Source organism: Podarcis erhardii, assembly GCF_964252035.2.
Source record: "Podarcis erhardii genome assembly, chromosome: 8".
Lineage (NCBI taxonomy): Eukaryota > Metazoa > Chordata > Lepidosauria > Squamata > Lacertidae > Podarcis > Podarcis erhardii.
The window spans coordinates 48,105,042-48,120,791 of record NC_138499.1 but is presented as its reverse complement, the minus strand read 5'-3'; the positions used below and the strand labels follow the sequence as shown (position 1 = coordinate 48,120,791).

Here is a 15,750-nt window from a genome sequence, read left to right as displayed (position 1 = left end):
CTAATGCTGCTTTCTGCTTGTTTGCATTATATCGAAAGGAAACAAAGTATTTGAAAATCGAAAGTAAATTTCCCCTTGTTGGATACATTTTAATGATGGACGTTAAACAGTAATTGTATCCCCTAGAGGGAGCTAGCTAGCGTGTTTGTTGCAATTTACAGGGAAGAAATAACAACTGGGAAAATCAGACCGTGGGACCAGCTACTTGACCTTGACAGAAATGAACAGGGAGGAAGTCTTACTTGCTGCCCTTGGCAAAATAAATGCTGTGCTGCAGCAGCTGGATGAGAAAGTGACCTTGATGAACCAAAAGTTGGACTTTATATCTGCTGCAGCTAGTAAAGATGAACTAACAGGAAATGAAGTTAAAGAAACCTTACAACAACCAACTCAGGAAACTGGTTTAACAAGGCAAGTTCAAGGGAAGAGGAAGATGGAAGAGGTTGCGATTGCACCTCAAAAGACACAGAGACTCAAAATCCCGCATGACCAAAAGCTGCAACGTTGGAAGATTGAACTTGGAGAACATCTGTCAAACTTTGGAGTTAAGGAAGCCTTTAGCTCTGGTGGGACTGTGAAACAAGTTGATGATTACTTTTGGAACGACTACCTTTTGGATTACAAATCAAACATCGGGGAGTGGATTACTGGGGAATGGGACAATCTGATAAAAGAAAATGGAGAATATTACTGTATGGAATTCCCCGGAGATTCGCTCTCCAAGGAGAAAGGGAAGAAAATATGCAAGAATCCAACAAGGGACAAGGATGTGTGCAAGTATAAACAGGAACAAGAAAACCTGCAGAGGGGGCTTAGAAGGGACCTGAGAGCCTCAGATATTAGAACACCTGACTGATGGACAGGATACAATGGTGTAAGGACTGACATCATCCGAAACCAGGAAGAAGGGACGTTGGATAAAACTAGAATGAGAATTGCTTTTTTATAAATCATTTTATTTCTGGAATTAGTGTAATACTAATGAAATACTAAAATGTGCTGGAAAGGAACTAATTGGCTTTAGCAGAAAGGTTTGAAGGAGTTAAGTTTAAATATGGTTTAAATTTCGAAATTTTAATGTTTTGAAGGCAAGATAAGGTTAAAGAAATTAATGGTAAATAGAACTGTAAAATTTTCAAATGTTAATGATGTTGAAACGAAATGAAGTGGTTCGAGTAATAAGGTAAAATAAGAACTTGCAAGAATGGATTGATATTAGATGAAAATCTGAAGATATAACATATGAGGATAAACAATCAATGGTAAATCAAGAGGGTATGAATTTGCTGAACCAATTTTTAAATGGAATACAAAAAAGGGAGGTGAGAGGAAGTCAGGAAAATAAGTAAATGAATGGTAAGAAACTGAAAAAAGGGATTTTTTTCTTTTTTTCTTTTCTTTTTTTATGTTAAATTTTTGGTTTTTGTATTTTTCCTGTGGTTTTCCCCCCTGTTCATTGTTTTGTAACTTTTTTCTTGTTAAAATCTAATAAAATATCATTAAAAAAGAAAGAAAGTGACTAATAGTTTGAGTAAAGCTTCACAAATGTCACAAAGTGATATTTTAATTAAAGTACCATCTAGTCGTTTGAACTGCACTTTAATATTTAACCATGTGTCTAACAACTTACTGGACAAAATGTATAAATATTGGCATATTTTACAGCACAAATCTGATAGTCAGGGTAAACCAATGATTTTGTTCAAAAGAAGCAGGAACATGAGGCACGTGGTGGTGAGAAGTCACGTTTATAAAACATAGACAGACATATCCTAATATCTTATCAGGAACAATCGTACCTAAAGGTTTACAAAATGCTCTCCCCAGGAATGCTCGCCTAGCACCTTCGTTACTTATCTTTAGCTGCCAGGCAAAAACATTTCTCTTCTCCAAGACCTTTGTTTAATTAGCCAATCTATAACCTTTAAAATGTGTGCAGGGGGTTATTGTTTTGGTTTGTTGTTATGGTTATTATTTTGTGTTTTTTATATTGTAAATTGCCCTGTGATCTTCTGATGAAGAATGGTATAGAAATTTTACTAATAATAATTTAAAAAGAACAATGTATTGTAGGTACACTTGTAAAGCAACAGAATTTTAAGATCACTCAACACAAAATATATGTTTTACCACCTGTAACATTGCCTGTGTAGCTTATACCACTTGCCAAAACAACAACAAAAACCCCAACTATGTGGGGAAAGCATCAAGGGTCCTTAAAAAATTATCTTTGTAGTATCAGAAATAAAAAAAACTCCAACTCTGGGTACCCCTTCAGTCAGTCACATTATGGAACAGAATCATTCTGTAGCAGATCTAATGTTTTGGGCTCTTGAAAAGCTATATACAGATAAGATTTTGTAAGGGAAAGAAACAGTGTAGATATTGAGGCTAAAAACTTTGCCCCAATGTAGAAACAGTGTTTCTACACTCAGAGGCTAAAAACTTTGGGCTTAATGAAGAGCTAGATTTTCTCTTGTACAATTATAAGCTTTGGAGACACTCCCCTGAGGTATTTTGGACTACCATGCTTACAATTTAAAGTCCTTTTTAATCACATATGATTCTTCATCTTATATATTATTTCTTTCTTTCAGACAATAATTCAAGTCCCAGTTAATGTGAATATGAGATATAGCTAACAGAGATCTCTGCAGTTTGATTTTTAGTTTAAGTAGGGTATATATGCAATTTGTGTATTATCAATTTAGTTTGTTTTTCAGTGTTGAGAATATAGTGGTCATTTGATGTATTGTCTTTTATAGCCCCTGAAAGTCTTAAAATGATAATTGGCCAAAACATGTTTTGAAAATAAAATCTACTCCCCGACCCCACCCCCCACCTATTTTCTTTTGGTTTTGGGTTAAACAATATAGATACAAGCAGCTGATCAAAACAAAGTGGACCTGAATTCTCAAAACACCAAGCTTCACTATTTACCACAAAAACTGCAACTGTATGTTTTTATTGAATTGACTAGCCAGGGAAGAATGTCACCATATTTAATGTGGATCAGCAAGGTATCCCTCATTTTTGGGAAATCTCAGTTTCCTTTGCAGTCTCGTTTTTGCAGAACAGGGCTAAGGACATATCTTTCCCAATTTAACATTTCTTTCTATTTATGAATTCAGACTGTCTAACTAGAGCCTTGCAAAGCTGGTAATATGGCCAAGCCTTTCAATAACCTTTGCCTCTACCAGGCAGGCCCAGAGCAAGCTCCCTCAAAATCGTAGGCCTATGCCAATTGGCCCACCTCCTGCCCCCCCCCCCGCCCCACTTCTGGCCTGTGTCTAACCATATAATATACTTGTCATTGTTGTATAAGTTCACAGATGGTTTTGTGGGAAGCATATGCAAGGATTAAAAGCTGTTACATATAGAACATCATATCATGATCCATGCTGCTTTAGAGCTTAGGGCTATGAGAGGCAGAGCTAAGCAAAAACATGGGTATGTTTTGCTTTGCTTTCTCCATTGCCAGCAAGGGGGAAGCCCCACTTTTATTACATAAGACTTGCTAGATGATAAATAATACGTCAGCAGTGCTCAGTGGGATTTATAAAGCAGTTTAGGTTGATAAATATTAGTATGTTTACCATTATAAAAATGCATAATGCACTCTGGGGACTTAAAAAAAGGCTACTTAAGTGCTGAAGGGAAATTACTACTACACTGACTGCACTGAAAGATATTTGTTCGTATTCCAACATATATGCAGTTGCTGCAGGGTTATCTTGAATATGACAAAGGAAAATTATGAAAGAAATAGTTCACTGAGATACGAGAAGTGAACAAATCAAATGAGCAAGCTGTTTCCATGTGATCCTAGTAATTGGCCTACCCAAAATGCTTGTCAGGACCAGCTTCCATAGCACAGTTGCCAGGACTGATAGCTCCTGCTTCCTACTTCCCCCTAAGTCCCGTGAGAGGGAGCCCTTGCTTGTCGTTCTGCCACATGCATAGGTCCTTGTGTCCTTGGGGATAAAGGGGAAGGGGAGCCAAATGCAGTAGGACAGGCAATCCTATAGAAGGTACAACTGCAATATATACTAGTAACTGCAGATGGTGGGGAAACAGGTCTGCTAAACCAGCCTCTCTTAGCCTTGGTTCTTGGATTGCAAAATAACAGTAATCACCCTATTTCCACTGCTTTTCCCCCCTGGGGGGACGCAGAGGTACGCACAGCCCTAAACATTTTGTGAATCTAAGTTTAGCCTCATTGATGGGCAGTATTTCAATATGATTAGGAAAATGAGAGTACCCCTAAACATTTTTTAAGAAAAAGAGCACTGCCTATTTCACTGAGTTACTAGCAGGGATGAATATGAAGACCTTTAGAAAAAGTGATTATTAATAACGTCATAAACAGAGCAAGTGTTATTTAGGATAATCTATGTGAATGTTGCTTAGGCAGTGCAAAATTTCATATAGGAAAAAAAAAATCCTACACCTCCCACTGCCCTCTGGACATTCACTATTTAAAAAAATGGGCACCCTATCAAACAATACTGTTGTATCTTCTATAGTATAAATCATTGTGCTGATAGATGTGTTAGCTAAAGTATTACTATGTTTAGCAGGCTGAGTGAACTCTAGAGTTATGAGAGAATACAGAGATATGAGTGGAAATACATTTCTGCAGCATTCTGTTCTGCTTATCTGAGGCAGATAAACTATGTTGACATTGTAAGTGTCATTGCTGAATTTAGCAATATTCTGATAAGGTGGTGCTCCAAAGGCCCTATTCCAAGGAAAGTGACAGCAAGGAGAAGATCCTGCAAACATCCCATTATCCCAACATGTTTTATTTAAGGTAGCACAATACTTCAAATTGTGCAGCCAAATTATGTGGCCTTTCAATATCATAGGGTTTTAATGACAGGAGAAGGCATACCATAACGAATTTCCATTCTGCACATCTCTTAAAGATACAGATTCCGTCCTGTGGGTGCCCCTGACAATGCTACATTCTCTTGGCTCTTTGGCACAGAATATTCTACATCCTTTTTGACAACCAACAAAATGGAAGCAGCAATTGCCAATGTTCACTTCTTCATCCCACATCCAGTGAATGTGATCAAAAGATATATAACTCCCCCCACCCCAATTTGAATTGCATCTCCTTTGCCTTGCAATGATGCGGAGTAACAGAATTAATTACTTACAATTTCACCATAGTGGACAGTGAGACAAATAATGTGGTTTTGTTAGAAGCCATACTGCAGTGCAGCAGGAATAGTGCTGCATGGGATGAATATATGGTGGAATAGAAATTGATGCCGTCTTATACCTGAGCTGACCAAGCCTCCTGTTACTAGGACTGGTATGAAGGTCACCCACTCAGCCAATCTAGTTCAACCACAAGCATCCTTTGCAGCACACTTTGCTCTCCCCACCCCGACCTTCCTGACAGTAATATACAGAAGGTCCACAACTTACAAGGTGGTTATATTCTGGCAGAGGGCCTTCTCAGTAGTGGCGCCCGCCCTGTGGAACGCCCTCCCATCAGATGTCAAAGAGATAAACAACTACCTGACATTTAGAAGACATCTGAAGGCAGCCCTGTTTGGGGAAGTTTTTAATGTGCGACATTTTAATGTATTTTTAATCTTTGTTGGAAATAGCCCAGAGTGGCTGGGTGGGGTACAAATAATAAATAATAAATAATAAATAATAAATAATAAATAATAAATAATAAATAATAAATAATAAATAATAAATAATAAATAATAAATAATAAATAATAAATAATAAATAATAAATAATAAATAATAAATAATAAATAATAAATAATAAATAATAAATTATTATTATTATTATTATTATTATTATTAATACTGGTGATTGCGCCTAAGGCCAAAATCGAGTATAGTCAAAACCCACTGGGCTGAAGGATGTGTGGGACTGCTAAAGTCATTCTTCCCAGAACACTGCCACCTTAACCATGAGACTCTTAATCTCAGGGTCATGGGTGGGTGAAAGTTTCCTACAATTTAGGGGGTTGGATTAGACGACCCTCATGGTCCCTTACAACTCTACAAGTCTGTGATTCTGTAAGGTGTCATCACTTCCTTTAGCAGGCTATAATGTAGCTTTCTTTTTGTTTAGTTATAGCAGTCTGATTCTTGAAATGTTTTTTAGCTTTGTTTCATTCACAAAGGAAAAAGCTAAGTGCAATTTACTTCTGCATCTGCTTGACTGAATATCCCCCCCCACCCCCCCACCACAGAATTGTAGGGTTGGAAGAGACCCTAAGGGCTATCCAGTCCAACCTCCTGTAATGCTGGAATCTCAGTGAGATAGATTCTGTTCAGAGTATGCTGTGAATACAGAAGTGGCATGGAGGGTCAGAGCTTTTTCACAGAAGCTCCGAGAATTATTCTAGATACAGTGGTACCTCAGGTTAAGAACTTAATTCGTTCCGGAGGTCCGTTTTTAACCTGAAACTGTTCTTAACCTGAAGCACCACTTTAGGGCCTCCTGTGGCCGCTGCGCTGCTGCCGCGTGATTTCTGTTCTCATCCTGAAGCAAAGTTCTTAACCAGAGGTAATATTTCTGGATTAGTGGAGTCTGTAACCTGAAGCATATGTAACCTGAAGCATCTGTAACCCGAGGTACCACTGTATATAATAATACTAAGCAAAGGAAGTTCATATACCAAATCAGCTTTTGGCTGCCGTCTGTCAGCTAATCATTGGCTGAGTTACTGAAGTGTCACAAAAGTCTTCATAGATACTCTAACTGCTAATGAGCAAGAGTAATTCATGGAATGTAAGAAGCTAGCCTGTCAACACGTGTTGCACTCAAATACTCAAACACACATATTGCACTAATTACGAAGACCACACACATTTGTAAGTAAGTTCCTTTCCCTTTAAATGCAAATATATGGGACCCTACATTTCCCCCAGTCTTCATTTACATGTCTTTTTAAAAAGGCAAGACACAAATATATATGGACGAACACACACATTCTTATTTGATAGCATGTGCCTATAGTGCAAAATAGTTTGTAAGAAGCAGCCATGCTAATCTTCCCTGCATAATCCCAGTGTTAAGATAAAAGTGACCCTAAAGAAGGCAAGTTTTCATTTGATACTTTGAACTCTAACAGATAATCAAGTACAAAATACATGTTACTTGCATCATTTGTGAACAGTGCACTGCATTGAAACTGGTGTTTTTCTGCAAAATATATGGAAATGGTGACTTAAACGTGTTTCCATGTAATTTGCCAAGAAAAGCAGCAATTGAAAACATTCTTGTGACATTCACAACTGATGCAGGCCTTATGTATTTCATACTCGGAGTGTTTTTATTTAAAAACAAAAGGAAGCTCTGCCTACCTCAGTATAGCTGGTGGAAAGGAAACTAGATTGTTTGGACTAGGGGAATACATAACTCAGAGCCAAGGGCTAAGAGGGAGCTGTGTGTTCTTGACAGCTAAGAAGGAAGGTAGAAAAACAAGGGGACATAGAGTGCTAAAAATGGGGGCTGTGAACTCAGAAGCTGAGGGACGCTAAATTACTGCTTTGAATTAAACACAATAATAAGTACTAAGTATTCTTTATAAGAAAAGAACTATAATGCTGTTAGATAGAAACACAATAATACTTTTTATATTATCAGCTATGCTTTCTTAAATCTAGGGTGATCACTCATGCATTACCAAAAAAAGAGAAATTACAATAGGGAAGATTTGCAAAGAAATTTAGTATGCTAACAAATTTTAATGCAATACCTCTCATTAAACCAGGCTTCAACCAAACAGCCCTTAAATAGAGGTTTGCCACCTGAAAAATGTGGCACAAAGCTACCTTATCTCTATCACTGTATCCATATAATTTAACTCTTCTTAAATTCTGCTCATTGAGAAAAAAAGGCAATGAAAGATCTAGATGGAATCAGATGGTCCGTTGTTCCAAAGAGAAGTCAGCTTGTTTGGTGTGGCTCGCCATAAATATTTCACACATGGATGCCCATGTGCTAATACTTTGCAGTACCTGATGTTTTGGCCTTTTTGGCCTTTGATACTGAGTTGCTTTATATCAGGGACTGCTTTCTTTAAGATCTAAAAATAGTGATAAAGGAACCACCATTTGGGCAAAGCATGTGTTAGTAATCCAGACAGCAAGGGCAAAATTCATCCCAGGTGCCACTCCACTGTAGTTAACTCAGTAAATTAAAAGGGTACATTTAGGACAGTCTCTGTCTAACTCTTTTTTGGATAAATTATAAAGCAGGCACTTTTCTCCACAGCATGAAAAACAGCTGGAAAGGCGAACTGCACTTAGATCATTGTTGCATTTGAAAATAGAATATCCCCAGGGCACTATCTTTTTTCAGCAGTGTTCATAGTTCTTTATTTACTATTAGCAACATAAAATGATGACACCAAAGGAGGCAACATGCCAAGTAACGTCATTCTTTGCTTTCTGGTCAGATGCCAGGCCATGAGATAAGCTACCTTCAGATTTAAACCTCTGTTTCTTGGCCCACAACTTTTATTAATGTGATGTGGTATGCGAGGTACAAAGAAAACTGTGCTAAAATCAAAATTGTTGACTTTTTTTGTGAGTGAAAAAATACGATTTCCTTTAAGAAGAAACTAGAACAGGGAACAAAACTAAAAGCCAGTGATTCACCCATTCCATGTATACAAAATATAGAAGATTAATGACTTGAGTTACCAACAGTTAATCCAAAGCTATGCACCACATCAGCAAAGCATATGCCATGCTTTGCAAGAGAAAATCTCTTAACATGCAATAGAAACAATTCAGGTGCACATTTATCCATAAAACCTTGTTCCACTATACCGCCTTAAAAAAACCAAAAACCTCTAGCCCAGGGGTACCCAACACAGTGCCATCCAGATGCTGGCCTTCAGCTGACTAGGGCTGATGAGTGTTATACTCCAACATCATCTGGAGGGCACCACATTGGCTACTCCTCCAACAGACTGCAGAATTTCACAGCCATCTTACCTTCTGTTCCTAATTAAATATTCTTTTTCATTATGATTAGTGGTTTCATCAGATTCTACACTTTGGTTCATGCAAAGCAGGGATACTAGGAAGTCTAAGTTAGTAATAAAACTAAAATCTGTAACAGTACTAGGCAATCAACCAATTGTAATTTTATCCTCCATCAAAGTTTAATGTCCATCCATTTCCAGCATTACAGATGAATTCAATAAAGAGAGCATAAAGGAAAATTTAACAGCAGTAGGATCCTAGACTTAGGCTCCTCTAATGCAGTCCTATTTGCAGAAGGAACACCAAGATGCATTGATGGTTTTCCTGACTTTCTCTACCTCAATTGTAGCCCATTTCATTTGTTATCAGAACAGCATGGGAGACACTCCTGTTATGGTTGGATCATGGCCCTCTGGTAATGCCTACAACCATGAGGTTCCATTCCTGGCCCCCGTGAACGTCACTGGAGTGCACATAAGTCTGCTCTGCCCTGTTACACCCTTTCCTGCCCCGTCCTGACCTCTTCCAGGTCCAAAAGGACCTATGAGTTGAATGCCAATTGGATATGCATAAAATGGTTGCCACATATATCATGTAATTCAGGTGAATGTCACCATTGCTTCCACCCTTTGCCTTTACTATATTGGACACAACTCTCCATGCTGTTTTATGGCCCAGGCATGATCAGAAGATAACACAAATACCTGTATTGTGCTGTGGATCCTTGCTGGTATTAGTATTTTACCAATTTAAGGTGGCCTCGTTGCAATTTTGTGTTGTGAGCTACTGGAGAAGTTGACAGTAAGTTTGATCCTAGGACAAAATTGCTCATCATGAGTAGGCTCTGACATTCTAATGCTGTTGGAGGATGTCCATAATGCACTGAATATTCTTTCTGTGTCCAAGCAAGCACCCCACTACCTTTCAGGGAAGCACTGAATAAGTTAAGAACCAAATAAGGATTTGGCCCATGGCTTATACAGCAACAACCCATCAACATACATCTGGACTGACTCATTAAAAATGTACTTGGCTCCATGTTGCTTAAAGTAAAAATTGATGCCAAAGCTACAATATTCTTGGCTGCAAATTAGCACACCTTTTCCCTGTTTGAATTTCCAACTGGAATATATTATTTAACAGGTTTTGTTTGATAATCAGTACAAAAATTATTATCAAAAGAAGACAATTATGGTTTGAGCCTGCCAAACTGAAGTGCAATCATTTAAGTCATATAATACATTGTCAGATATTTTCATAAACCTATGCTTGAGGTTAAAACTAACCTATGTAAGATTAAAGGTTGCCCATTCAGATGCAGTTTATTGCAGCCATATACTGAACGCTTCAGTTTGACTTAATGATATTCAGAGAACCATCTGCTTTGTTTTTCAAGTTGATTCCCAAGGTGACCGACACAAACTCACATATACACAAGTAGGACAAGATCCATTGGTCTTTAAGGAGCCACAATACACTTTGTCATTTTTGCTGCTAACATGGCTACCCCTCTGAAAAACTTGATCAGAGATTTCCTAGTACAGTTCGTTTATTTGTACTCCAAGAATCCTTACTCAATTTTCAGTATCAGCTGTCATTTCATCTCAAAACATTCTGAAACCTATTTGCTTTGTAAGTCTGAAATCCTTTGCACACTAACTGGCACAAGCATCATTTAATGTAGTAGGCTTTCATTCAAAGCAAACAGCATGCACATATTGGGCTGGATGTTTCCTTGCAGTCATATATACTTGGAAAAGAAAACTACAAATGTAGACCGTACACTTCTGAGCTTGAGTTGGGTAGCAATTCTGTCCAGGCAAGTAGCAGATCAACATCTCACATACTGTACTACACCACTTCCCTGGGCTAGAAAAAGCCAACAGTTAAGGATGATGGGAATTGTAGTGCAGGTTTATCTGAAGGGCACCAGATGGGGAAAGGCTGCCTCACAGTTTCAAAATGGCGTATATTTTGGAAATGCAAACAGTACTTCATTTTGTGGGGTGATAACATCCAAAATGCATATGCAAGGGGTTAATTGCAAGAGCTGTAGAACTCTGTGATGTCATACACCCTGTGGCAGTTATAGCAGTTGGTACAGTTATGGCAGTTAGTTGAACAGTCTTAACAGTTAGAGCAGCAGGTTATGTGACATTGTTCTGCTGTCTGCCTCAGAATCAGTTACCCTGTAACAGTTTAATCTGTGTAAGAGGTTTTAGCAATTTAAGAAACATCCACCTGCATTGTATATTTAATCTGAAACTGCAAGTACACTAAGTAAAAATTATATGCCATTTAAGCTTTATAAGAGAGTGTCTTGCATAGTTTTTATATGAGGGAAAAGAGAACTAAGTAAAGGGTCAATCGACCCAAGGCTGTCTTCCACATCTCTGTAAATGGGAACTAGAGTCTAATTCCAGCACATTTTTCTTTTCTTGCATTTGTTTGTTCTACTGTGTAGCAAGTTTTTTTAAAAAAAACCAAAAATATATATAATTATGACTGTACAGGAACCTTCTACTCTGATTCTCCAAGATTTAAAACAAGTATGGAGAACCTGCGACTCTCCAGATACTGCTAAACTACAACTTGCATCATCCCTAACCAATGCCATGCTGTTTGTGACAGATGGGAGTCCAGCAAAATCTGGAGGGCCCCAGGTTCCCTACCCATGGCTTAAAAAAAATAATCAAGAATATTTATAGGCAGCCTAGGCCATGGATGAGACAGATAGTGCAGAATGGATATGCTTGTGCCAACACATGAGACATCTATTTATATAAATTACGAAATAATATTATATGCCTCATTTAAATGAAACCTGAAGAAATACTAACAAGACAAATACTAGCCCCTTCTACACTCACATTTTTTCACATTCGCAACTTGGTGCAGAGTAGGGGATCTGGTCCCAAATGCAAAGGATGCTGTCAGGGAGATATGTGACATGTTTGGGGCATGAGGAAATTTTCTCTGGGTGCAGAGGAATTACATTCCTATTTAGGAGTTCCACTGCCTGCAAAGTTTTGACAGATTCCTCACTATGCTCTGATGGTGTGCTTGCCCTATGATGCAAGCACTTCGCTTCAGATCTGACTGAATATTCTAACAACTGTAATATGGCAGCTTATTTCACAACAGCTCGTGTGGTGTCAGTTGTGAAATGAGCAGGGCAGGGCAGAGCTATACAGTTCTGCACTACTGGACTCTAAAAGCTAAGGGATACCATAACTCTTTACTACAGACCTGCCTGAAGGGATGCCCAGCTGTGCTGAATTTAGGAGCTTTTGTCTCATTCAGTGTGCCATAGGTAGGGCAGAAGGGATTCACTTCAGCAGTATCAGCTGTTCTCTAAATACACACACACACACACACACACACACACACACACACACACACGTGTTTGCCCAGAAAGTAGGGCGAGATCATGTCTGAGCCTGAACACTCTGTACATGACTAAAGAATGGTGCTCTCTGTCTGTTTGCATGCAACATTTCATGAATATGAATATCCAGAAATAGTTAAAGAAACATTTAGATTCATAGATTCAATTAATGCATCATAAACATTCCGATCAAGAACTTGTAAAAAACAGTATTACTATAAAGTGATGTCATGTTGTATAGAGAAAAATTGTACAGCATTTGGCTCAAATTGGATTCTCCCCAAATGTTTGATTTCAGTAAACCACATTTAAAAAACAAAGGTAGAAAGTAAAAATATGAACACAATTCCGTCTGCTCTCCATGATGTACATTGTTATTTTAAAATCTGTTTAGCTTACCCCTGTTGTCACCTTGTTTAAAATTAAAAATTAGCATCTAGAAAGAGGGAGGCTAACTTACATGTAGCAGGTTTAGTTTTCATCAGATTCTGGAGGTCAATGGTGAATTTGTGGAACTGGCTGTGGAACTGCTGGGATGAATTCTTGAGTCCAGAAATATCTTTAGAATGGGAAATTATAGTTCTGTTCATCTTATTGACACAGTTCCAAAGACTGGAGACATGTTTGTTTAATCCCTCCCTTATCCTTTGGAGGCTGCTAGACACTTGATCTAGTTTGCTGCAGGTTTTTTCAACACTGGACACTCTACCCTCCATATCAGAGACACCAGGCAATTTCTCTTGGCATTTGTTCAGGTTATAATATAGCTTCGTGCTTAGCTGTTCCATCCTATCCTTTAAGTCATTACAACAGTTACTGTCTGGGTGAGTTTGATTGCCCACTGTTTTCTGTATTTCATCTACCTTTCTGAAAGCATCAAGTTGTACCTTTTCACAAGTAGAATTGATACCTAGAAGTTGTTCATTGCAGCTGCTCAAACCACCCTGAAGTTTCTTAACACTTTTATCAATAGCATTCAGACCATAACGAATAATTCGTAAATCCTTTTGAAGCTTCTGAATGTCACGTTGGCTGCCTTTAATTAAATTAAATTTCTCGCTTAAAGAGCCATTTAAGGATTTTAAAAGACCAGAATTACCCTCTGTTTTCAAAAACAATACATCATATTTACTGTTGCAGTTTTCTATGTCTCTCTGGAGGCCCTCCACATTGTGTGATACCGGCTGGCATTTCTGCCTGCAAAGGTTTTCAATATCTTGCAGTTTGTTCTTCACAATATTTATTTCAGAGACAAACTGTTCATTTCCAGACCCTGAATTGCTATGCAAAATTGATAATAGATCAACATTTCTCTCATCTGGATTTGTGATATTAGTAACATCTAGAAAAGTAGCACTCAGACGGTTTTCCAGTGCCTGAAGCTTTTTGTCAAATATGTCTCTTGCTTCATCTACTTCAGTAGCTATAACACCACGAAGAGTTTCTTCAATGTAAAAGCAGTGTTGTTCAGCATTTCTCTCTGTAACATTGATCCTGGCTTCCACTTCCTCCCATTTTGCATCAAAGTTGCCTTCCAGATATGGAGTAGCTATGTATTTCATTTCATTATCTATTCTGGCATTTAAAATCCTATTTGCTTCTGCAGTTCTGTCAATCTTCTCATCCAAATGTTTTAGCTGCTGTCCAAAAGCATCAGTTTCAGCATTACTGCAACAAACTGAGTGGTTTGATGGTGCTTGGATAAGAGTCTGAAGATGTTTTATCTCCTTTCTGATGTCATTTTCTTTCTCTCCAATAAGTTCCCTTATTCCTTGGCAGCTGGCTTCATGATCATCACAATGTTGTTGAATATCCATCAGTTTGTACTCACAGGAATTTTTCAGATCTGCCATTTTCTTCTCAAATCCTTCCAAAATCTCCTGTCTCAGATCTTCAAACCTAGCATCAATGTACTGCTGATACAACTGGCTACTCGGCATCATTACGGTTGGGCCTTGGGCGGCTTCTTGGAGCTGTTTTAATTGTGCTTCATAACCATTTGCTTTCCCTTTCACTTCTTCCATCTTGTCATCTTTGTCCTTCAATCCATCTTCTGTTGGTTCAGATTTTATATTTTCTTTTCCAGGTTCCTTTTGGTCTTTATTTCCAAACACATGAATTTTCTTTGTATCACCCTCAGCCGTACTGTCAGGCTCTGGACGGTCATGAAGGTTGTTCAACCATGATACAAGCATCCGACTTGCATCTTCTTGAACAGAAAGCTTTAGGTTTTCATTCACACCTGTTAAGGAGGACTGAAGCTCTAGCACAGTCTGTGTAAGGCGGAATACTTCATCCTCAAGGAGCTGAATTCTTTTATCCTGAGAGTCCTGTTGTTCTTGCTTCGGATTAGTGTCTGCAGAAAAAAAAGAAAGAAAAATGTGGAAACAGCATTTGAAACTAAACTTGAAGTTACAAAACCCCAAATTGACTTAGATGGTTTAGAGGGATAAATCTTTACAACTTTCTCACCCACCCATGTTTTTCCTTCAAAGTGAATGACTTCTTTTATATTTGGCTCTGTGCTTTAATACAAGGGTAGGAAGTTTGATGATGGATGTTGTTGAAATCTAACTCTCATCAGTCCTTGTCAAGATGCCCAGTGGTCAAGGATAATGGGAGTTGTAGCCCAGCAATATGTGAAGGGTTACAGATTCCCCACTCTTCCACCAGACTAGGAATATGACAATCAATGCACACACACAATATGATACTGATTTGAGACTGCATCATCTGTGCTGATCTCACTATGACCCAAGTCCATCATTCTGTACTTTCATGGGAGTCAGCACAAAAAAAGCTTATACAGGGAAGCAACCTAAGCTGCCCTTTCAAATACTGAAATATGCACAGTACTTTGGGCGGATATTGCATATCAAACTGATTATCTTTTGCTACAGCTGTGCAAATTGGCCACTGCACCTAAATCCTGAACATTTTCCTGACAATGAAGGAGAAATGCCTGCAACATGACATCAAGGAAAACCAGCCCCAATTCATCCAAACTGAATATTACAACTGGCCTTGCCAAATGGAATATGCTCTGAAAGAAAGACTAGCAAAAGCTTCTTATGCAGAAGAAAGCATGTTCACCTGCATAAACAGCCCTCACCCAGCTCTTGGTTCTAGGCTCTGTTTCCACACAGTAGCTTAAAAGTCATCACTAACTTATCAAGTTAGTGACAAGCACTAGCATTAAAAAAACAAATGCATATTCTTATAATACAGAATCATTCCATACAACATTCTGAAAATATCACTGAACTTGTAAATCTGAAATAAGCTCAAGGACACTACAGCTGCTTCCAAAAGAGTGGCCCCAGCACTACCAAATCACTGTTCTTTTGTTGTAAGCTGCAAGTGAAATTGGAATTAAATTTCTAC

General features: G+C 38.2%; 1 protein-coding gene across 1 annotated transcript in view; it reads right to left on the bottom strand.

Annotated features, from left to right (window-relative positions):
• Positions 1–15,750, bottom strand: part of EMILIN2 (elastin microfibril interfacer 2) — a 37,327-nt gene that overhangs the window by 6,546 nt on the left and 15,031 nt on the right. Inside the window, exon 4 of the mRNA XM_081874959.1 lies at positions 12,827–14,722. Within this exon, the coding sequence (XP_081731085.1) occupies positions 12,827–14,722 (1,896 nt within the window). The remainder of the gene's footprint in view (positions 1–12,826; positions 14,723–15,750) is intronic.